General features: G+C 32.5%; 1 protein-coding gene across 1 annotated transcript; it reads left to right on the forward strand.

Moving 5' to 3' along the window:
* The first annotated feature begins 247 nt into the window (after positions 1 to 247).
* Positions 248 to 21372, forward strand: LOC101889122 (DNA-binding protein D-ETS-3-like). Its single transcript, XM_059119823.1, has 3 exons — positions 248 to 585; positions 20583 to 20924; positions 20997 to 21372. Exons 1-3 carry the CDS (start codon positions 248 to 250, stop codon positions 21370 to 21372), a joined length of 1056 nt encoding a protein of 351 aa, XP_058975806.1.
* Positions 21373 to 22423: the final 1051 nt, after the last annotated feature.

Here is a 22423-nt window from a genome sequence, read left to right on the forward strand (position 1 = left end):
ATGGCAACGTATGCGTCTGAGATACAGATCTTGTGTGATGTTATGTTGGCTGGCTCATAGAACAGCCAGGCGTATTAAATGTCTATACGCCACGCTACTTGTTGTTCTCGGTGGGAGGAGTAAATTATTATCGAACCGCAACGTAACGACGCCATCTTAAAAGCGAAATGGATGGATGATCCAACGCCAGCCACGCTCATATGCCAGTGGTGTGAAGCAGCGCCATGGTCCCAATATAGCTGGGAATATGATAAACAGCCATTTTGTTGTTGTTGTTATTGTTGTCCAATACTTTGTGGTTAAGGTTAGCCTGAGACACAGTTCTGGTGCTCGGAACAGCAATAGCAACAAATTTCATCATCCACCACAATTCTGGGCCCTCACAACCCAGGCACATCCAGTGTTAACGTCTGGCACAACAACAAAGATAGCAACAAGAAAAACAGCCAACAACCTTCCTGGCGAGAATATTTCCAAGAAGAAAAGCCATTCACCCACCCACACACAGTTTGTCATGGTATTGTTAAAGGCTTTGTTTGGAGCTCTCAACGACAACAACAACATCAACAACAAAAAAAGCAAATGGTAGTAGAGCAGCAGGACATTTGAGCTCCAGGACATGTTTAATCAAAATTTAAACCTTTAAGCGACTGGATGCAAAAACAACGTGAAGAGCGCACCTTCACTAAAACATCAAAAAATCAAGAAAAAACAACAACAAAAAATAACTATAAAAAAGTCCACACATCCTTCACACAAATCTCTGTGAGTGTGTGTGTGTGCGAGCATTTGTGACATATAGTATCGGAACTTGATATTGTCTGGCACCAAGTGGTCATATCCCATCAGACAGCCAAGAGTTGGGACAACGTTTGCACCACACATTAGTTACCGCAATACGAAAAAGTTGGCCACCAGAGAGCTTGTTGCTTCTTGTCAGTGTTTCCTTTTCTTGGCCCAGGACAGCTCACAGTGTGTGGCCATTCGGCATAATTTTTTTTTACCAAAAAAAAAAAGAATCATAAAAAGTACTTCTACGAAGCTGAAGTTCGGGAATACATGATTTGAAATTTAGTGAGTGAACTGTGAACAGTGTTTTTCTATTGGCAGAGGAGATACACAGAAATTGAAGCATACCTTCAGGCGCAACATCATAATCATTATTATTATTATTAAAAGCTCGACGACAATAGACGTCGTCGACGAGGACGGCTATTTCCTATACTCCGGTTTTGCCAGTGAAACGAACAAACGGACAGCACCATTCAAACGGAAATTATTGAAATTTTGTTACGGTTTCGTTTTCATTGGAGAGTTTTTCGCCCCGAAAAAAAACACAAACAAACTAACGTCTGCCAACGTCAACCAACCAACCAAACTTCTTTTGCCCAAATTCACCATCCACCTGTTCTCCAGGAGTTTCCCGTGAAACTATTCGCAAATCTTACGCTGTGTGTGTGTGTGTTTCTTTGTGTCGGTGTGTTGACGACGCGTCTACAGGACCCCGAATCGTACAAAAATAGTTGCATACTTTAAAGGGCAAAACAAACCTTTGAGTTTCCTGTCCTTTGGACTCCTTCCGTTATTGTTTTGTGCGGCGGTGTTTGTGTGTGTGAGTGAGAGTGTCTGTGCCGACTTTGTGGTCGATTGTGTTGACAAATTATCGGCATATCCGCTTCCAAGTGAAAGTGTGTGTGAGAATTGAGACAAAGCGAAGGTAAATAAAAACAACAACAGCAACGAAACCTTAAATAACTAAAAATTGATTTAATAGAAATTGGTGTTTGCCGACGCCAAGGCAATCTTTTGGAGGAATTACGAGAAAATTAAAATCACAACAAATCATTAATTGCTGCTTACACGGATTAAAACAAGAACAACAAAAATAAGGTAAGCAGCTATTTTACATATAAGTGTTCAGCATAATTACTTTACAATTTGTCCTTACTAAATTTAAAAACCCTGATCAAGTTTAAAAATATCAGCTAGTATGCTAACTGATATCAACTCGTAGCCTACTGTTCGGTGCGATAGAATGTATGGCAGTTATTAACAATTTCACGATGTTTACCAGAAAAAAAAAAAAACAGTAAAGAAAGTCTTAAAGTCGGGCGGGGTCGACTTTATGATACTCTACACCACTTTGCTAATTTAGTAGAGCTCCGCATAACAATTGAAAGTTTTTTTATGGAAGAATTCAATCATACACGCTATGGTTATAATTATAATTTAAAGTTCAAAAGACTAAATATGCTGAAGCATTTGTATCTTTTTAATTCGGACTTGTATTGCCCATTTGGTGCACAATTAATTTGAATTGGATAATGATATATATGGGAGCTATATCCAAATCTGAACCGATCTCGTTAAACTTTGGCAAATATATTTCTGAGCTGTATTTGATATATTTTCCTGAATATCGTTGTTACGGAGTGCATATTACGGCTGTGGGTAACAAATATAACAAATCGGATGAACAATATATATGGGAGCTATAGCTATATCTGAACCGATCTTCACCAAATTTGACATACTAGCTTCTAGACTCAATTCGGTCGTAAGTGCCGAATTCCATCCCATTTGGGCAAATATTAGACGTTTGGTGTACAATAAAATTTAAGTCGGACGAAGTTATATATGGGAGCTATATCCAAATCTGAACCGATCTCGATAAAATTTGGCAAAGATATTTCTGAGCTGTATTTGATATATTTCCCCAAATATTGTTTTTACAGAGTGCATATTACGGTTGCGGGGGACAAAAATAACAAATCGGATGAACAATATATATGGGAGCTACAGCTATATCTGAACCGATTTCAATCAAATTTGGCATACTTATTTTCAGGCCTAATTTGGTTGTATGTGCAAAATTCCATACTATTCGGGCTGATATTACACGTTTGGTGCACAATAAAAGGCAAATCGGACGAAGATACTTATATGTGGGAGCTATATCTAAATTTTGACCGATTACCTCCAATTTCAATAGGGTTCGTCCTTGGGCCAAACAAATGATTTGTGCAAAATTTCATCTGGATCGGGCAATAAATGTGAACTGTACTTTTTTTTACAAAAATACATGAACAGACGGACGGACGGATAGACGGACGGACGGACATGCATAAATCGACTCAGAATGTGATTCTATGCAGATCATCAAAAATAACTATGGGTCTATCTCGTTTCCTTTTGCCTGTTACAAACAAATGCACAAAAACATAATACCCTGACCACCTTGTGGTGTAGGGTATAATTATTATTAAGAAAAAAAAAATTGCCAACTTTGTGGCCTCAAATCCTTGAATGAATTTTCAAACATCAGCAATTTTTGTTCGAAAAAATAACAATTCTTAGAAATTAGAAATGTTTTTTGCAGGGAGACCTTTTAAAAATGTTCTCTGTTAATCTGAGGTCCTTGAAAAATGTTTCAACAATTAAAAAGACCGAACTTTTTATATCCTCCACCATGAAGTGAATCAATCTTTTGATAATAAAAATATAGGGATTTAATATTCGAGCGAGTTCCATCTGTAACTCCTATTGCCAGTGGAATTGGTTGGACAAAAATGTGGTTAAAGCCAGTCAAAAAAAAAAATAAAGTGGGCGGAAGCGTTTTTTGGGGTCTAATTCGCAACCTTTGATAATTTTCTGCTTCTGCTACTACCAAATAGCCAAAAACTAACATATGAAACAATTACATGAAAATTTGGCTAACCCCAATATGGACAATTTCAATTCCATAAAAATTTTCCGACATATTCTAGCCATCGAAATCGATCCCTTCAAAAGTGAGAGTGATTACCACAGACCTACATGTATGGTCTTAAATGAATTTTACTATGAATTACAAGACGAACGATACATTTAATATATTAAAAATGTAACATTTTTTCATCTATTTTGAATACGTTTCTTGATTCAGAAATTCTTGATTTTTTTGCCGGAAAGTCATTGAAATATCTACAATTTGCGGCCAGCAAGTCTTTTCAAAGATTTTTGCACTGCGTCTTCTTTATGGTATATTCACATTAAAGAGTAAAAAAGTTCGTAATTTCTACTTAAACTACTTCTACCTAAAAGTACTTGTCGGGAACCTCATTTCACATATTTTGTATTCTGGACGGAAAAAAAATTAAAGGCGATTTAAAAAAAAATCGACTGTTTTTTGACATTTGTCCGATATGGAAATAGATTATATGGCCCTACCTTTAGGTATAAGACGCTGATAAATTTACCTCCCAATTTTCGAAATTTTTGACGTTTGAACCCCAGTATTAATCCGAATCAGCTTCAAATTGTTATTTCACCCTCCAATATAAAATAATTTCCTGGTTTAAAATACTTATAAATTTCATCAATAGGTGAAGCAAATTAGCTTTAATTTCAAAATTCCGGTTCCAGAAAACGTCTAAAAGTCCGATTACATATGATGTTAGAGTCATATGCACGGGTGAGATAAAAAAAACTGCAACAAAGTCAAACGCCATAATTTTTACATTTACATCAGCCATATGGCTAGAGAGGGTATATATCATTTGATACGGGCAAAACGTGTCTCATCGAAATAACGGTTTTAGACCCTAGGTCTCTTTGGGCCAAATCCGTTTCAGGATATTTGGAGTCGATCTAGCGATGTCCGTTCGTCCGTCTGTCTGGCTGGTGTGCATGATAAATCTCTAAGGGAGTTTTCGATTTGGTCCAAACTTATTATATCGTTATATTTTTGTCAAACTTAGATCGAGTTCGGAGATGAGCAATAGCGATCCACTTCTTCTGCTACCTCCCCCCACAAAATGTCAAAATTTTCAAAGAAAATAATTTTCAGCACAGAAAGAGAAAGAATAATCCGATTTTGTTCCAACTTTGCAAATCCTAATATTTGCATTAGTGCTACGGCAGGTGCGAAAATGGATAATATCGGTACAATCCATCCAGTACCTCTCCCACAAAGGGTCCAAATTTTGAATAATTGTAATTCTTATAAAATATGATATAAGAGTCCGATTGTCTTCAAATTATACACATCACAATATTTTTATTAATCCAAGGGCTGGGGTGAAGATGGAATATATGGATATATTCCTTCTGGTACCTCCCCCACAAAGGGTCAAGATTTTTTCAAAAAAAAAAAAAAAAGACGATATTAACATCCGATTCGATTCAGACTTGGTACATCTAAATATTTCCATAAACACAAAATCTGTAATAAAGATCGTACAGATCGGGTCATTTCTTTTGGGACCTGCCCCACACAGGGTTCAATTTTTTTTGGAAAAACAAAACGCTCAAAGAAAGCGAGATAAGCATCCAATTTTCTTTAAATTTCAAACATCCAAATATTTTTGCTAAGGCAAGATCTGATGTGAAGATGATATATATCTGCAAACCCCTTCTGGTACCTCACCCACAAAGGGTCACAATTTCCAAAATGTGCACATATCTCTTATAAATTATAGGAAGTAGTCGATATAGTCCAAATTTGGCACGTTGTAATATTTTTATCAGACTTGGTCAATATTGGTCAACTGCTTCGAAACCTCCCCCATAAAGGGTCAACAGTAGGAAACCTGCTTCGGAGACCTCCCCCCATAAAGGGACCACAGTTTGAATATTCATAACTCAAGGCTGGGGGTATAAATCTGTCTGCAAAACGACTGATACTATTTTACTTGTTTTTTAATCAGAATTATTCAAGATTTTAACCTCAACAAGAACCTGAACGTATAGACGGAGATTTTCCATTTTTGCACCTAACGTGAGTCTGGTGCAAATGTTGCCGTATTTAAAGTTTGGACTTGTGTGTGAACTCTAATCGCTTCATTTCATTACACATTTTGACCGACTGACTGACTGACTTTTTCGACACTTTGGCCATTTATGATGGAGGTACTTGTTACAAAGTTGAACCATATCGACAATCTTCAGTGGTGAATATAGGATCATAGTAAGATTTAGGTCATCCGTGGTATTGAAATTAGCAAGGTAAATTCAGATTTTCGCCATATTTCTAGGTTTCTGGCAAAATTTCCAACAAAATCACTTATAATTTGATATTTCAGGTTTTCTGGAGGTACGTTAACTTCTCGCAAAAATGCAATTAAGGTTTTTTTGGTATAGCCTCCCTGTAAGGCTGCCTTCTGATTATAATTCTCCCATCTCTAGAATATGCAATGTAGATATCGCCGCCATATAATGAAATCTTAAAACTGGTGGATAGTATAAAAAATTAGTCTTGAACTTCACCACAAGGTGGTCAGGGTATTATGTATTTGTGCATTTGTTTATAACAGGCAAAAGGAAACGAGATAGACCCATATTTCCTTTTGATGATCTGCATAGAATCACATTCTGAGACGATTTATGCCTGTCCGTCCGCCCGTCCGTCTGTCCGTCTGTCCATATATTTTTGAAAACAAAGTACAGTTCGCATTTATTACCCGATCCAGATGAAATTTCGCACAAATCATTTGTTTGGTCCAAGGACGAACCCTATTGAAATTGGAGATAATCGGTAAAATTTTTGATATAGCTCCCATATATATCTTCGTCCGATTTGCTTTTTGTTCTGCGCCAAATGTGTAATATCAGCCCGAATAGTATGGAATTTTGCACATACAACCAAATTAGGCCTGAAATTAAGTATGCCAAATTTGATCGAAATCGGTTCAGATATAGCTATAGCTCCCATATATATATCGTTCATCCGATTTGTTATTTTAGTCCTCCGCAGCCGTAATATGCACTCTGTAACAACAATATTTGGGGAAATATATCAAATACAGCTCAGAAATACCTTTGCTAAATTTTGTCGGGATCGGTTCAGATTTGGATATAGCTCCCATATATAACTTCGTCTGATTTACCTTTTACTGTGCACCAAACATCTAATATTTACCCAAATGGGATGGAATTTGGCACTTACGACCGAATTGAGTCTAGAAGCTAATATGTTAAATTTGGTGAAGATATGTTCAGATATAGCTATAGCTCCCATATATACTGTTCATCCGATTTGTTATATTTGTTACCCACAGCCGTAATATGCACTCCGTAACAACGATCTTCAGGGAAATATATCAAATACAGCTCAGAAATATCTTTACCAAATTTTATCGAGATCGGTTCAGATTTGGATATAGCTTCCATATATATTTATATCCGAATTCAAATTAATTGTGCACCAAATGGGCAATACAAGTCCGAATTTAAAAGATATAAATGTTCGACATATTCAGTCCTTTGAACTTTAAATTATAATTATAATCATTTCGTGTATGACGAATTTGATTGGGTCAAATACTTTGTAACACCTCGAAATATTAATCCTCGTCCACCATGTAGTATATTTATCATCTTTTCTCCCTATGTGTCATTTGGTAGCTAACGTGTACTATTATCCTTCCGATGTAATGTAATATTATCCTTTTAAATTCAAAAAACCTAATAAGCTCTGATTGCCAACGAGAACATATTTTATTTGTCCACAAATAGATGTTGTCTTAAAGCCTAAATGAATAAAATTCAATTGAACAAAGCTACGGCAGTGGGTGGGTGGAACGGTGGAGGCGGTACGGTTGCACACTTACCCCAGTTGACATTATAATAAAGTGCCTGCACACGCCTGTCTTATCATCGTTCATAAAAGTTGCGTTACGCTAAATGAATAAAACAAAATTCAAACATAAATGGGGAGGATGCACAAATACGGAGGGTGTATGAGAGGGAATATATACACTGATATAAAATGCAAAATAATAATTGGTCCTAAAAAATTATTTCACACAGAAAAGGATTTTTTACGCGATTTTGAAGAAGAGTTTTACGAATTTTTTGAGATTCTCTCAGATTTAAAAATTTGGACTTCTAAAGAAAAGTTTTTAATGACTTGAGTGAGAGAGTGAGTGATTTTTTTTTAAATATTTTTCTTGAGACTATCAGAGCCTCAAACAGGGAATTTTTAAAGAATATTTCCTAAGCAACTATAGAAGACTTAAGTGCGGACTTTTAATGAATATTTTTAGTGGATTTTTAAAGAATATTTTTAGCCGAATATTAAAGCTACAAACCTGTATTTTCGAAGCCAAAAATGTGGATTTTTTAGAATAGTTTTGAGAAACTGTAGGAGTCTTTGGTGTGGACTTTATATAATTTTTTAATCAACTTCTTTCCAATCTTCTAATATTTTTTTAAGAATATTTTTGAGCCACTATCGAGGCATTAAATTTGTTTTTTAAAAGAATGTTTTTAGAGGCACTACCGATGCCTTAAATTTAAGTTTTAAAGAATATTTGTTAAGTCGGTTAAATGTGGATTTTTGCAGACACTATCGAGGTTTTAAATGTGGATTTAAAGTAATATTTTTTTAATCAACTGTTGTGGCCTTAAGTAAAGAATTTGAAATAATATTTTTGAACCACTATTTAGGTCTTAAACGTGGATTTTTAAAAAAAATATTTCTGAGCCGCGGTCGAGGTCTTAAATATCGAATATTTTAGAATATTTTTAGTCACAGTCGAGGCCTTAAATGTAGCCAATATCGAGGATTTAAATATGAAATTTCAAAAGAATATCTTTTAAACCACTATCAAGGCCTTAAATGTGGATATAAAAAAGAATATTTTTGAGCCACAAACTAGAATTTAAATTTGGATTTTTACGGAATATTTTTTGAACTACGTTCGAGGTCTTAAAAATGGATTTAAAAATAATGTATTTTCAGCCAACAACGATGCCTTGAAAATGGAATTATAAATAATATTTTTGAGTGATTATCAAGCCTTAAATGTAGATTTTTAAAATCATTCTTAAGATTTATCAAAGAATGTGGTCGGAGATTTAAAGATTTTTTTTTTTTTTTGAAAGAATATTTTCTGTACTACTATCTAAGCCTTAAAAGCGCCTTTGAAGAGCATTGAACAGTTTTGAGCAACAAATCTGGATTTTTAAGAATATTTCTTGAGCAACAACCGATGTTTTAAATGCGTATTTTTAAAGAGTATTTTTCAGCCTCGTATGAGGATTTTTAATGAATATTTATATCTCTTGAGCTTTGTCGAAGCAAAATCTGTGGATTTTTGAAGAATTTTTGAGTCACTCCCTTTAAAGTGGGTTTTTAACTATATATTTTTTGAGTCAAGGTTTTAAGTGTGGATTTTCAAATATTTTTGAATTTAAGGAATTATCAAAGTCAGGAACGTGGATTTTCAAGAATATTTTTTGAGCTACGATTGAGGTCTTAAATGGGGGGTTTAAAGAATATTTTTTGAGCCTCAAAGAATAAAATGTAGGTTAATTTTTTTTCAGGCACTATCGTAGAATCAGAAGCAAGTGTTTTACGCCATAAGAAACCAAATTAAAGTTAAATCGATTGGTAAATTTGGCCAAGACCATAGCAACATCTAAAGTCATTAGGTATTTCTATATAAGTGTTGTCCCAAAAGGGAGATCAATGTGGAAGATTTTTGGCAAATAGCGTTTCCACACAATAAAAATTTTAAATTAAAAAAATCTGGACAAAATTAAATAGAAATTAAGTCCTGAAAAAATCTTTAAATTTACCGATTTTTGGAGAGGAGTTCTTTGAAGGTCTATCTGATCCAAAAATCGTAAAAATATTAAAAAACACTATATATCTCCAGAAGGTCCTTAAAATAATTGTGAATCATTTTGGGAAAAAAATAACCGATTTTTGGTCAGCAGGTCCTTGAAAAACTTTTCCTGTTGCAAAATGGTCAGGTTTAATCCCTTTATTGTTGTTTTTATAAAAACAACGTTTGTTTATTAGTGGCGAACGAACTTTTCCTTAAATAGTCCAACATTTTAGGTCAGGATGTCCTTGAGAAATTTTCTTAATACTTTTTAAAGATGTCCTTGAACATTTGAGGTCCTTGAAAAAATATCTTTAAATTTTTGCAGATTTTTGGAGAGGAGATCCAGGAAGGTCTATCTGACCCAGAATTTAAAAAAAAAAAACACGATATATAGTCAGATTATTCTCAAAATAATATTGAATAATTCTTGGAAAGGAGTTTTTTTAAATAATCCATTTTTGGTCAGCAGGTCCTTGAAAAACTTTTTCTTAAATAGTCTAACATTTTTGGTCAAGATGTCCTTGAAAAATTGTTCGTTATTACTTTGTAAAGATTTCCTTGAATATTTTCTTTAAAACAATTAAAGATTTTTCCGTAGAGGTCCTTAAAGAATATTCTTCCTTTCACTATTTTGGGGACGGCGAAGATCCACATTTTTTTTGTCAGAAGGTCCTCAACAAATTATCCAAAAATAATCCAATTCTTGTGGTCAGGAGATCCTGGAAAAATTTTTCCTAAAACCTACAATTATTGGTCAGCGTTTCCTTCAATAAAATTCTTAAAAATTACCAAGATTTCGAGACAGATATCGAAGTTCTAAATATAGATTTTGAACGAATATCTTGAGCCACTTTCGATTTAAAAAAATAGTTCTTTTAGCCTCTATTAAGGTCTTAAAATTATAATTTTTACAGACTGCCTTTAAGCCAATATTGGGATTTTGAATTCCGATTTTTATACCCTCAGTCACAATATTTACATTAACCCAAGGTCTGGTGTTAAGATGGAACACATCGGTCCGCACTTTCTGATACCTTTTATTTTTTGAACCACTGTGTCGTACTCAGCTTCCCATGCCTTCCTCCTCACTTTGAATTCATATCAAAATGTATCTCATTTTAATAGACCCTTAATATAAATATATGCATGTGTGTGTGCGTGTGAAGAAGTGTTTATGTTCGTTTGTGGCGTAAAAGCCTACCGGAGCACCAAAGGTATTCATAACATCCATACGAATCTCTCATGTTAACACGTTAAGTATACGCATCATGGGCTCAGATAAAAACCCTCCTTACCACACAAGAGGTTTCACCCGCTACCAATCACAACGCTTTGCTTTGCTCGCATGCTGATGATATTCCAAGCGTTGTTCGGCTTTTATGTGATACAATGTTTCTGGTTAGCTGCTGTATGGGTGGTTATATGTAGCATGCCCTTTTGGTCGTCTCTATATCGTATATATGGTGGTGTATTGCCGCGCGCGTACCGGATGTCCTTGGCGGATGGCTTTGCGCGTGTTACATAACGAGATGCCATGAACCAGCAGACAACGGCGAACACAGCATTGTTTCGATATAAATAACAAGCGACTATGCCATGGAGTGAATGAGAAAAAAAGAACATCAAAAAAGAGCTAACAAAGTATCATCATTATACCACACTGAAGACTGAATGGAGGGGAGGGAGGTGGTGGAATGGTTGGGGGTGGGAGGCTACGAAACATTAAAATGTAACAGTTTTTAGGTTGTCGATGTCGTTGTTTGAGATTTGTTTGTTTTATCCATTTCATTTATAACTGATTTAATCTTTGGATTATTATTTTTGTCATGTTGTTGTTGTTGCTGTTGTTTTTGGTATTCGTGTCTACTAATTATCGGCATACGTCCTCGTATTTTTTTGAGACCAACAAATGAAGCGACGTATGTTCGTCATCTGTGCTCTGTTCTCTTTTATGGCTACGACTGCTTCCGAGTTGATTTAATGGTTTGTAATTTTGTCATTATCCTACTTAGGGCGTTCAAAAGGGGAGGTCGCAACAACAAAGTGGGCGGATAAAGCAAAAATGTCGAAGATAAGAGATAGCCAAGAAAGTGATGTTAAAGAGAGATTTAGATTATGGATGAACACACTGGGTCAGATTTTTTAATATAATAATAATAAATAAATAAAAAATAATAAATAAATAATAAATAACAAATAAATAAATAAAAAATAATAAATAAATAAAAATAAAAGTATTAAAAAATCCACGACTGTTGGTCCTTATCAAATATTCTTTAAAAAATCCATGCCTGTTGGTCCTTAAAAAATATTCTTTAAAAAATCCAAGCTCCAAAATATTTATTCTTTAAAAAATCCAAGCTTATTTGCCCTTGAAGAAATATTCTTTAAAAAATCCACGTTTGTTGATCCTTGAAAAAAGTATTATTTAAAAAATCCACGTTTGTTGATCCTTGAAAAAATATTCTTAAAAACATCCACGTTTGTTGATCCTTGAAAAAATATTCTTTAAAAAATCCACCTTTGTTGATCGTTGAAAAAAATATTCTTTAAAAAATCCACGTTTGTAGATCCTTGAAAAAAATATTCTTTAAAAAACCACGCTTGTTGATCCTGGAAAAAATATTCTTTAAAAAATCCACGTTTGTTGATCCTTGAAAAAATATTCTTTAAAAAATCTACGCCTGTTGGTCCTTGAAAAAAATATTCTTCAAAAAATTTACTCCTGTTGGTCCTTGAAAAAAACATTCTTTACAAAATCCTCGTTTGTTGGTCCTTGAAAAAACTTTCCTTTAAAAAATCCAAGCCTATTGGTCCTTGAAAAAAATATTCCTTAAAAAATCTACGCCTGTTAGTCCTTGAAAAAAATATTCCTTAAAAAATCTACGCCTGTTAGTCCTTGATAAAAGTATTCCTTAAAAAATCTACGCCTAATGGTCTTTGAAAAATATCCTTTAAAGAATCCAAGCCTATTTGTCCTTGAAGAAATATTCTTTTAAAAAAATCCACGACCGTTGGTCCTGAAAAAAAAAATTCTTTGAAAAATCCACCCTCGAAAAAAATATTCTTAAAAAAATACACGCCTACTAGTCCTTGAAAAAAAATGATTCCTGATTTTTTTTAAATCCACCTTTGTTGGTTGATTCATAAAAAAATATTTTTAAAAAACCTTTGTTGTTTGTTTGTTTGTCGGTTGTTTTCTGAAAAGAATATTTAAAAAAATCTACGTTTCTTGGATTCTTCAAAAAAATAGGTTAAAAAATTCACGTTTTGTATCGTGGTTTTCTGGTCGACTAAGATAAGCCAAATACACCTATGAAATAAGAAGAGTAGATTCCTCCCTGGGAGTGTGAATAAGAAGTTTCATTGATTTAATGTTTGTTTTCGGACTCACGCCTGCTTTCGGGATATTGAAGATTTGAAGGTAATCGGCAATTTTAATGAATAATCGCTGGGTTAATGAGTTACGATGTAGAAGGTTGAGATGTTTTTTTCCAAGTCATCTGTGACAGATTGGAGGATCCGTGCTGGAAATGTTCGGGACGGCAGTTTACGTTAGAGACACTCGTGAGAAGATATGGTCTTGGCTGTTCGGTTTGGGCGGCTCACGGTAGGTATGTTTGGTAGGAGACGTCCAGGCCTTCAAAGATGGATTGGGATTTGTTTGGTTTTGGCAGCTTACCGAAGGTATGTTCGAGTTATGATACGGTACAATGAGCCGAAGCTCCGTTTTTAGACTTTGTCTATTGGTCCTTGAAAAAAATTATTCCTTAAAAAATTTTCGTTTGTTGATCATTGAAAAAATTTTTTTTAAATATCCACGTTTGTTGATCTTTGAAAAAAATATTCTTTAAAAAATCTACGACCGTTGGTCATTGAAAAAAATATTCTTTAAAAAATCTACGACCGTTGGTCATTGAAAAAAATATTCTTTAAAAAATCCACGTTTGTTGATCCTTGAAAAAAATATTCTTTAAAAAATCCACGTTTGTTGATCCTTGAAAAAAATATTCTTTAAAAAATCCACGTTTGTTGATTTTTGAAAAAAATATTCTTTAAAAAATCCACGTTTGTTGCTCCTGGGAAAAATATTGTTTAAAAAAATCCATGCTTGTTGATCCTTGAAAAAATATTCTTTAAATAATCCACGTTTGTTGATCCTTGAAAAATATATTCTTTAAAAAATCCACGTTTGTTAATCATTCAAAAAATCCACTTTTGTTGATCCTGAAAAATTATTCCTTAAAAAATCAACGTTTGTTGATCCATAAAAAATATTCTTTAAAAAAATCTACGACCGTTGGTCATTGAAAAAAATATTCTTTAAAAAATCTACGACCGTTGGTCATTGAAAAAAATATTCTTTAAAAAATCCACGTTTGTTCATCCTTAAAAAAAATATTCTTTAAAAAATCTACTTTTGTTGATCCTTGAAAAAATTATTCTTTAAAAAATCTACTTTTGTTGATCCTTGAAAAAAATATTCTTTAAAAAATCCACGTTTGTTGATCCTTGAAAAAATATTTTTTAAAAAATCCACGTTTGTTCATCCTTAAAAAAAATATTCTTTAAAAAATCTACTTTTGTTGATCCTTGAAAAAATATTCTTAAAAATATTCTTTAAAAAATCCACGTTGTTGATCATTGAAAAAAATATTCTTTAAAAAATCCACGTTTGTTGATCCTTGAAAAAAAAATATTCGTTAAAAAATCTAGGTTTGTTGATCCTTGAAAAATATATTCTTTAAAAAATCTAGGTTTGTTGATCCTTGAAAAAAATTCTTTAAAAAATCTACGCCTGTTAGTCCTTGAAAAATATTCTTTAAAAAATCTACGCCTGTTAGTCCTTGAAAAATATTCTTTAAAAAATCCACGTTTGTTGATCCTTGAAATAATATTCTTAAAAAAAATCCGCGTCTGTTGATCCTTAAAATAATATTCTTTAAAAAATCCGCGTCTGTTGATCCTTGAAAAAAATATTCTTAAAAACATCCACGTTTGTTGATCCTTGAAAAAATATTCTTTAAAAAATCCACCTTTGTTGATCGTTGAAAAAAATATTCTTTAAAAAATCCACGTTTGTTGATCGTTGAAAAAAATATTCTTTAAAAAATCCACGTTTGTTGATCATTGAAAAAAATATTCTTGTAAAAATCCACGTTTTTGGATCCTTGAAAAAAATATTCTTTAAAAAATCCACGTTTGTTGATCCTTAAAAAAATATTCTTTAAAAAATCCACGTTTGTTGATCATTGAAAAAAAATATTCTTTAAAAAATCCACGTTTGTTGATCATTGAAAAAAAATATTCGTTAAAAAATCTAGGTTTGTTGATCCTTGAAAAAAATATTCGTTAAAAAATTTAGGTTTGTTGATCCTTAAAAAAAAAATATTCGTTAAAAAATCTAGGTTTGTTGATCCTTGAAAAAAATATTCTTTAAAAAATCCACGTTTGTTGGCCCTTGAAAAAATATCCTTTAAGAAATCCACATTTGTTGATCCTTGAAAAAAATATTCTTTAAAAACTCCACGTTTTGTTGATCCTTGAAAAAATATTCTTTAAAAAATTCACGTTTGTTTGTCCTTGAAAAAATATCCTTTAAGAAATCCATGTTTGTTGGTACTTGAAAAAAATATTCTTTAAAAACTCCACGTTTTGTTGATCCTTGAAAAAAATATTCTTTAAAAAATCCACATTTTCTTGATCCTTGACAAAAATATTCTTTAAAAAAACCCAACAACCTTGAAAAAAATATTACTTAAAAAAATCCACGTTATTTGATCCTTGAAAAAAATATTACTTAAAAAAATCCACGTTATTTGATCCTTAAAAAAAATAATTAAAAAAAATCCACGTTATTTGATCCTTGAAAAAAATATTCTTTGAGAAATCAACGTTTGTTGATCCTTGAAAAGAGTATTCTTTAAAAAATCCACGTTTTGTTGATCCTTAAAAAGAGTATTCTTTAAAAAATCCACGTTTTGTTGATCCTTGAAAAAAAATATTTTTTAAAAAATCCACATTTGTTGATCCTTGAAAATAATATTCTTTAAAAAATCCACGTTTGTTGATCCTTGAAAAAAATATTCTTTAAAAAATCCACATTTTTTGATCCTTAAAGAAAATATTCTTTAAAAAATCCACGTTTGTTGATCCTTGAAAAAAATATTCTTTAAAACCACGTTTGTTGATCCTTGAAAAAAATATTCTTGAAAAAATCCACGTTTGTTGATTCTTGAAAAAAATATTCTTTAAGAAATCCACGTTTGTTGATCCTTGAAGAAAATATTCTTTAAAAAATCCACATTTTTTGATCCTTGAAGAAAATATTCTTTAAAAAATCCACGTTTGTTGATCCTTGAAAAAAATATTCTTTAAAACCACGTTTGTTGATCCTTGAAAAAAATATTCTTGAAAAAATCCACGTTTGTTGATTCTTGAAAAAAATATTCTTTAAAAAATCCACGTTTGTTGATCCTTGAAAAAATATTCTTTAAAAAATCCACGTTTGTTGATCCTTGAAAAAATATTCTTTAAAAAATCCACTTTGTTGATCCTTGAAAAAATATTCTTTAAAAAATCCACGTTTGTAGATCCTTGAAAAAAGTATTCTTTAAAAAATCCCCGTTTGTTGATCCTTGAAAAAAATATTCTTTAAAAAAATCCACGTTTGCTGATCCTTGAAAAAAAATATTCTTTAAGAATTTCGCGTTTTTTGATCCTTGAAAAAATATTCTTTAAAAAATCCTCAATTCTGGATCCTTGAAAAAATATTCTTTAAAAAATCTACGTTTGCTGATCCTTGAAAAAAAAAATTTAAGAAAATTTCGAATAATTCGAATATCTTCTCTTCCATTTTTGAATATTTGAATACATTTTTTTTGCTCATTCTAATCTATTCTAAAGTAAATATTTAGATACGCACTCATCCAAGCAGTGAATTTTTATACCCCAAAGAGCAACGTGTGATGATTACCCTGAGAATGTGTGTGTGTCTGTGTGTTGGTTTAACGAATATCATGGCATAAATTTAGAAACATAAATCAAAATATTGAACTTCCGACACAAACGCCGTTCACATTGGCAAAAGGAGGTTTATGCGTTGAGGACGACCGGCTTTTTGTAATGACGATAACTGAAAATTTTGAATGCGAATAATGGACGATGGGAGCGGGATGATATGGGGAGGGAGGGTAAAAGTAAGCGATTTATTCATCAGCGTATATTTCATTTGACTATTTGCTAACGCGTTGTCAGATAAGTGGAAATCCAACCGAACTCCATACCCAAATGTGGGCTACCTCTTCTAACAACACACAATAATGACTTAACATAAACAGAGACGAGCTATTGAATATGTCGGAGAGAAAACTTTACAATGTAAATGGTGGGAAGGACCTTTCAGTAGAAAAGGATAATACCACCATATCATATTGTTCCACAGGAGAATGGTGGCATAATTAAAGTTACATATATTCATACAATTCAGGCAGGTGTATTGCCTGCCTGCCAGGCAGCCGGGCAGCAGGATAATAATGGATATTTTCAAACTAAACACAAACACACACACAGAGGCTCACACACATACACTGTGGGATACGAACAAGGCCTCCTTTACGCATTATCTATCCATCCATCCATTGTTAAAGTTTGGTTTATTATAATTTTTGAATTCGTTCATAAATAACTTTTTCCAGTTTTTTCTTTTTTGTTCTCTCCATTTTCAAAATTGCGTTCATAAATTTAAACAAATGTGTGTCTATATTTAGTAGTTGTTGTTCTCTGCAACAGCATAAACAATAAAATAAATATGCAAATTTTTATAATGCCACCACCATGATATATTCCCAAGCATTTGTACGGCTTTGTATAATTAAAATCCAATGAAACTCTAATTACCAGTTCGAGGGAAACGTTTTCTCTCGTCATGAGAATGATTTATGCTAATATGTGAGGTTATGTGCAAAAAAATATTTGAAGTGAAAATAAATCAGCAAAAAACGGACTGGAATACGACGAGAATAATTAAGGTAGTCTCTATCATTCAGATTGATAATTTTTTCAAAAATATTGAAACATATAATTCTTGAGAAAACCACAACAATTGGTGTTTCCATGAAATGGTTTTAAAAAATCCACTATTCTTTGGCATTGATTTTTTTTAAATCCATGCTTTATTGCCTTTGAAAAAATATTTTATTAAAAATCCACGCCTATTGGCCCTTGAAAAAAAAAATATTTTATAAAAAATCTTCACCTATTGGCCCCTGAAAAAAACGTTTTATAAAAAATCCACGCCCATTGACCCTTAAAAAAAATTATAAAAAAAAATATTCTTTAGGAAATCCACGCCTATTGGTCCTTGAAAAAAAATATTCTTTAGGAAATCCACGCCTATTGGTCTTTGAAAAAAATATTCTATAAAAAAAACCCACGCCTTTTTGCCCTTGAAAAAAATTATTTTTAAAAACCCCTCGCATATTGGTTCTTGAAAAAATATTCATAAAAAAAACACACGCCTTTTTGCCCTTGAAAAAAAATATTTTTAAAAACCCCTCGCCTATTGGTCCTTGAAAAAATATTCTTTAAAAAAAAACCCACGCCTTTTTGCCCTTGAAAAAAATATTCTTTAAAAAAAACCCACGCCTTTTTGCCCTTGAAAAAAATTATTTTTAAAAACCCCTCGCCTATTGGTCCTTGAAAAAAATATTCTTTAAAAAACCCACGCCTTTTTGCCCTTGAAAAAAATTATTTTTAAAAACCCCTCGCCTATTGGTTCTTAAAAAAAAAATAATTTTTAAAAACCCCTCGCCTATTGGTTCTTAAAAAAAATAATTTTTAAAAACCCCTCGCCTATTGGTTCTTAAAAAACATATTCTTTAAAAAAAACCCACGCCTTTTTCCCTTGAAAAAAATGATTTTCAAAAACCCCTTGCCTATTGGTTCTTGAAAAAATATTCTTTAAAACATCCACGCTTATTGGTCCTTGAAAAAATATTCTTTAAAAAAACCCACGCCTTTTTCCCTTGAAAAAAATGATTTTCAAAAACCCCTCGCCTATTGGTTCTTGAAAAAATATTCTTTAAAACATCCACGCCTATTGGTAATTGAAAAAATATTCTTTAAAACATCCACGCCTATTGGTCCTTGAAAAAAAATTCTTTAAAAAATCCACGCCTATTGTCTTTGAAAAAAAAATTCTTTAAAAAATCCACGCCTATTGTCTTTGAAAAAAAAATCTTTAAAAAATCCACGCCTTTTGGTCCTTGAGAAAAAATATCCTTTAAAAAATCCACGTCTATTGGTCCTTAAGAAAAAATATTCTCTAAAAAATCCAAGTCTATTGGTCCATGAAAAAAATATTCTTAACAAAATCCACGCCTATTGGCGCTTCAAAAAATATTTTATAAAAAATCCACGTCTATTGGCGCTTCAAAAAATATTTTATAAAAAATCCACGTCTATTGGCGCTTCAAAAAATATTTTATAAAAAATCCACGCCTATTGGCGCTTCAAAAAATATTTTATAAAAAATCCACGTCTATTGGCGCTTCAAAAAATATTTTATAAAAAATCCACGTCTATTGGCGCTTCAAAAAATATTCTTAACAAAATCCACGCCTATTGGCGCTTCAAAAAATATTTTATAAAAAATCCTCACCTATTGGCCTTTGCAAAAAAATATATTATAAAAAATCCTCATCTACTGGCCCTTGCAAAAAAATATTTTATAAAAAATCCTCACCTATTGGCCCTTGCAAAAAAATATTCTTAAAAAAATCCACGCCAATTGGTCCTTGAGAAAAAATATTCTTAAAAAAATCCACGCCAATTGGTCCTTGAGAAAAAATATTCTTAAAAAAATCCACGCCAATTGGTCCTTGAAAAAAATATTCTTAAAAAAATTCACGCCAATTGGTCCTTGAAAAAAATATTCTTTAAAAAATCTACGTCTATTGGCCCATGAAAAAAATATTCATAAAAAAATCCACGCCTATTGGTCCTTGAGAAAAAATATTCTTTAAAAAATCCACGTCTATTGGTCCATGAAAAAAATATTGATAAAAAATCCACGCCTATCGGTCCTTGAAAAAAAAATATTCTTTAAAAAATTCACGTCTATTGGTCCATGAGAAAAAGTATTCTTTAAAAAATCCACGTCTATTGGTCCATGGAAAAAATATTTGTAAACAAATCCACGCCTATCGGTCCTTGAAAAAAAAATATTCTTTAAAAAATTCACGTCTATTGGTCCATGGAAAAAGTATTCTTTAAAAAATCCACGTCTATTGGTTCATGGAAAAAATATTTGTAAACAAATCCACGCCTATTGGTCCCTGAAAAAAAATATTCTTTAAAAAATCCACGTCTATTGGTCCATGAAAAAATATTCTTTAAAAAATCCACGTCTATTGGTCCATGAAAAAATATTCTTTAAAAAATCCACGTCTATTGGTCCATGAAAAAATATTCTTTAAAAAATCCAGGTCTATTGGTCCATGAAAAAAAAATATTTGTAAACAAATCCACGCCTATTGGTCCTTGAAAAAAAAATATTTGTAAACAAATCCACACCTATTGGCCCTTGAAAAAAAAATATTTTATAAAAAATCCACACCTATTGGCCCTTGAAAAAAAATCTTTATAAAATCTACGCTTATTGGTCCTTGAGAAAAAATATTCTTGAAAAAATCTGCGCCTATTTGTCCTTGAGAAAAAATATTTTTAAAAAATCCACGCCTACCTGTCCTTGAGAAAAAATATTTTTTAAAAAATCCGCGCCTATTGGTCCTTGACAATAATATTCTTTTAAAAATTCACGGCTATTGGTATTTATGGTATATTTTTCTTGACCTAAAATCCTTGATTTTTAAGACATGAATTTAAAGATTTATCATTATACATTTTACATTGATTTTTTCATTCTTCTCACCACCCAACAATCAAATTTGTTTTAAAAACCCACCTTTCTTCTTCATTTCCTTTTAGGCTAAAGTGGACATCAGTTCCTTTGTGTGCACCCGGTGTTGCTAAATTGAGTTGGTCAACGGTAGCGCCACTGACCGAAGTTGTTGGTGGTGGCGGTGGATTTGTAAACATGTACGAAAATTCCTGCTCATATCAGACGGCTCTGGACCTGAAGCGAGTGTCACCGCCGACACTGGCCCAGGTCAAGACCGAGGATTGTATAACCTTGGGTCAATGTTCACCCGACTGGACATCATATCGTTTTCATCAATCCACATTCGAGCAGCTGAAACAGAGTGTGGAGAAGGCCAAAGCGGCACTGCAGGATCGTAGTACATTTTTTGGGGCGTCCAGTGCGTTTAGGTGGGTATCAAAAGCCTCTACAAACTTACTAAAATTCCAATATTGAATCAATTATTTTTTTCTTTCCCACAGCGACATCTATTCAAGTCAACGCCTCAGCGATACCCTGGACACCCTACCCTCCGTACAGAATAGCAATACGGCTGCGAATTGTATAGGCCTGCCGGTCCATAACTCCGGATCTGCCGGCATTAGCCATAGTACACCGAGCTTAGTTCTAAATGGAAATTGTATTTCCACCGTTTCGGCGGCAACAACGGGTCAACGTTATCGTCTGGATACCCTACAACCGGCCGGTTGTTCACCGCATCATCCGCAACATGGTGTGATAACATCGAGTTCCACGCCATCGTCGTTGACCACAACATCGTTGCTGGATACCTCGCATGTCGAAAGCAAAGGAAGGGGTGAGTGTGAAAGGGATTTGAATCTAGAAGGGCAGTTTTAGTGAAAGGAGAAAGGGAAATTTCAGTATAATGTGTAGGGGACCTCGATAGGATCCCTGTCAAAAGAAGACCTATAAAAGAACATCTGTTTCGGATTAAAACATTGTTAAATTTATTAAAAATTGTCGGTCTATTGATATTGGAAAAATAGTTTTATTATAAAGATTTTTTTGCTCGTTAGGTCTTTCAACAAATAGTTCTAAAAATACAGGTGGTAAATGTATATCTTGGACCCTTAAATATACCTCAAATTTGAACTGTATGTCAATGTACTTGAAAAAAAAATCTTAAAAAATTTACATTAACCTCTCTCTGGGTCCTTGAAAAAAATATTCTTAAAAACCTGGTTTTTTGGTATATTGGTCCTTGAAAAATACATGTAAAATCTAAGAAATTTGGTCCTTGAAATATATTTTTAAAAAGTTAGAAAAAATCCACGTTTATTGGTCCTTAAAAAAATATTTTTAAAAAATCCATGTTTATTGGTCCTTGAAAAAAAATATTTTTAACAAATCTACGTTTATTGCTCTTTCAAAAAAATATTTTATAAAAATCCATGTTTTTTGGTCCTTAAAAAAATATTTTAAACATATCCACGTTCATTGGTCATTGAATAAGTATTTTTAAAATATCCAAATTCTTTGGTCCTTGAAAAAAATATTTAAAAAAAATCCACAATCATTGGTCCCTAAAAATTATATTTTTAAAACATCCACATGCCTTGGTCCTTGAAAAATATATTTATAAAAAACACGTTCCTTGGTCCTAAAAAATATTTTTAAAAAATCCAGGACTCTTGATGCTTAAAAAATATTTTTAAAAAATCCACGTTCGTAGGTCCCTGAAAAAACATTTTTAAAAAAAATCCAGGTTACTTGGTCCTTGGAAAAAGTATTTTTAAAAAAATCCAAGTTCCGCGATCCTTGGAGGAAGAATTGTTAAAAAATTCACGTTCCTTAGAAAAAAATATTTTTAAAACAATCCAAGTTCCGCGGTCCTTGGAGAAAGAATTTTTAAAAAACTCACGTTCCTTAGAAAAAATATTTTTAAAAA

The sequence above is a fragment of the Musca domestica genome, unplaced genomic scaffold, assembly GCF_030504385.1.
Source record: "Musca domestica strain aabys unplaced genomic scaffold, Musca_domestica.polishedcontigs.V.1.1 15, whole genome shotgun sequence".
NCBI lineage: Eukaryota > Metazoa > Arthropoda > Insecta > Diptera > Muscidae > Musca > Musca domestica.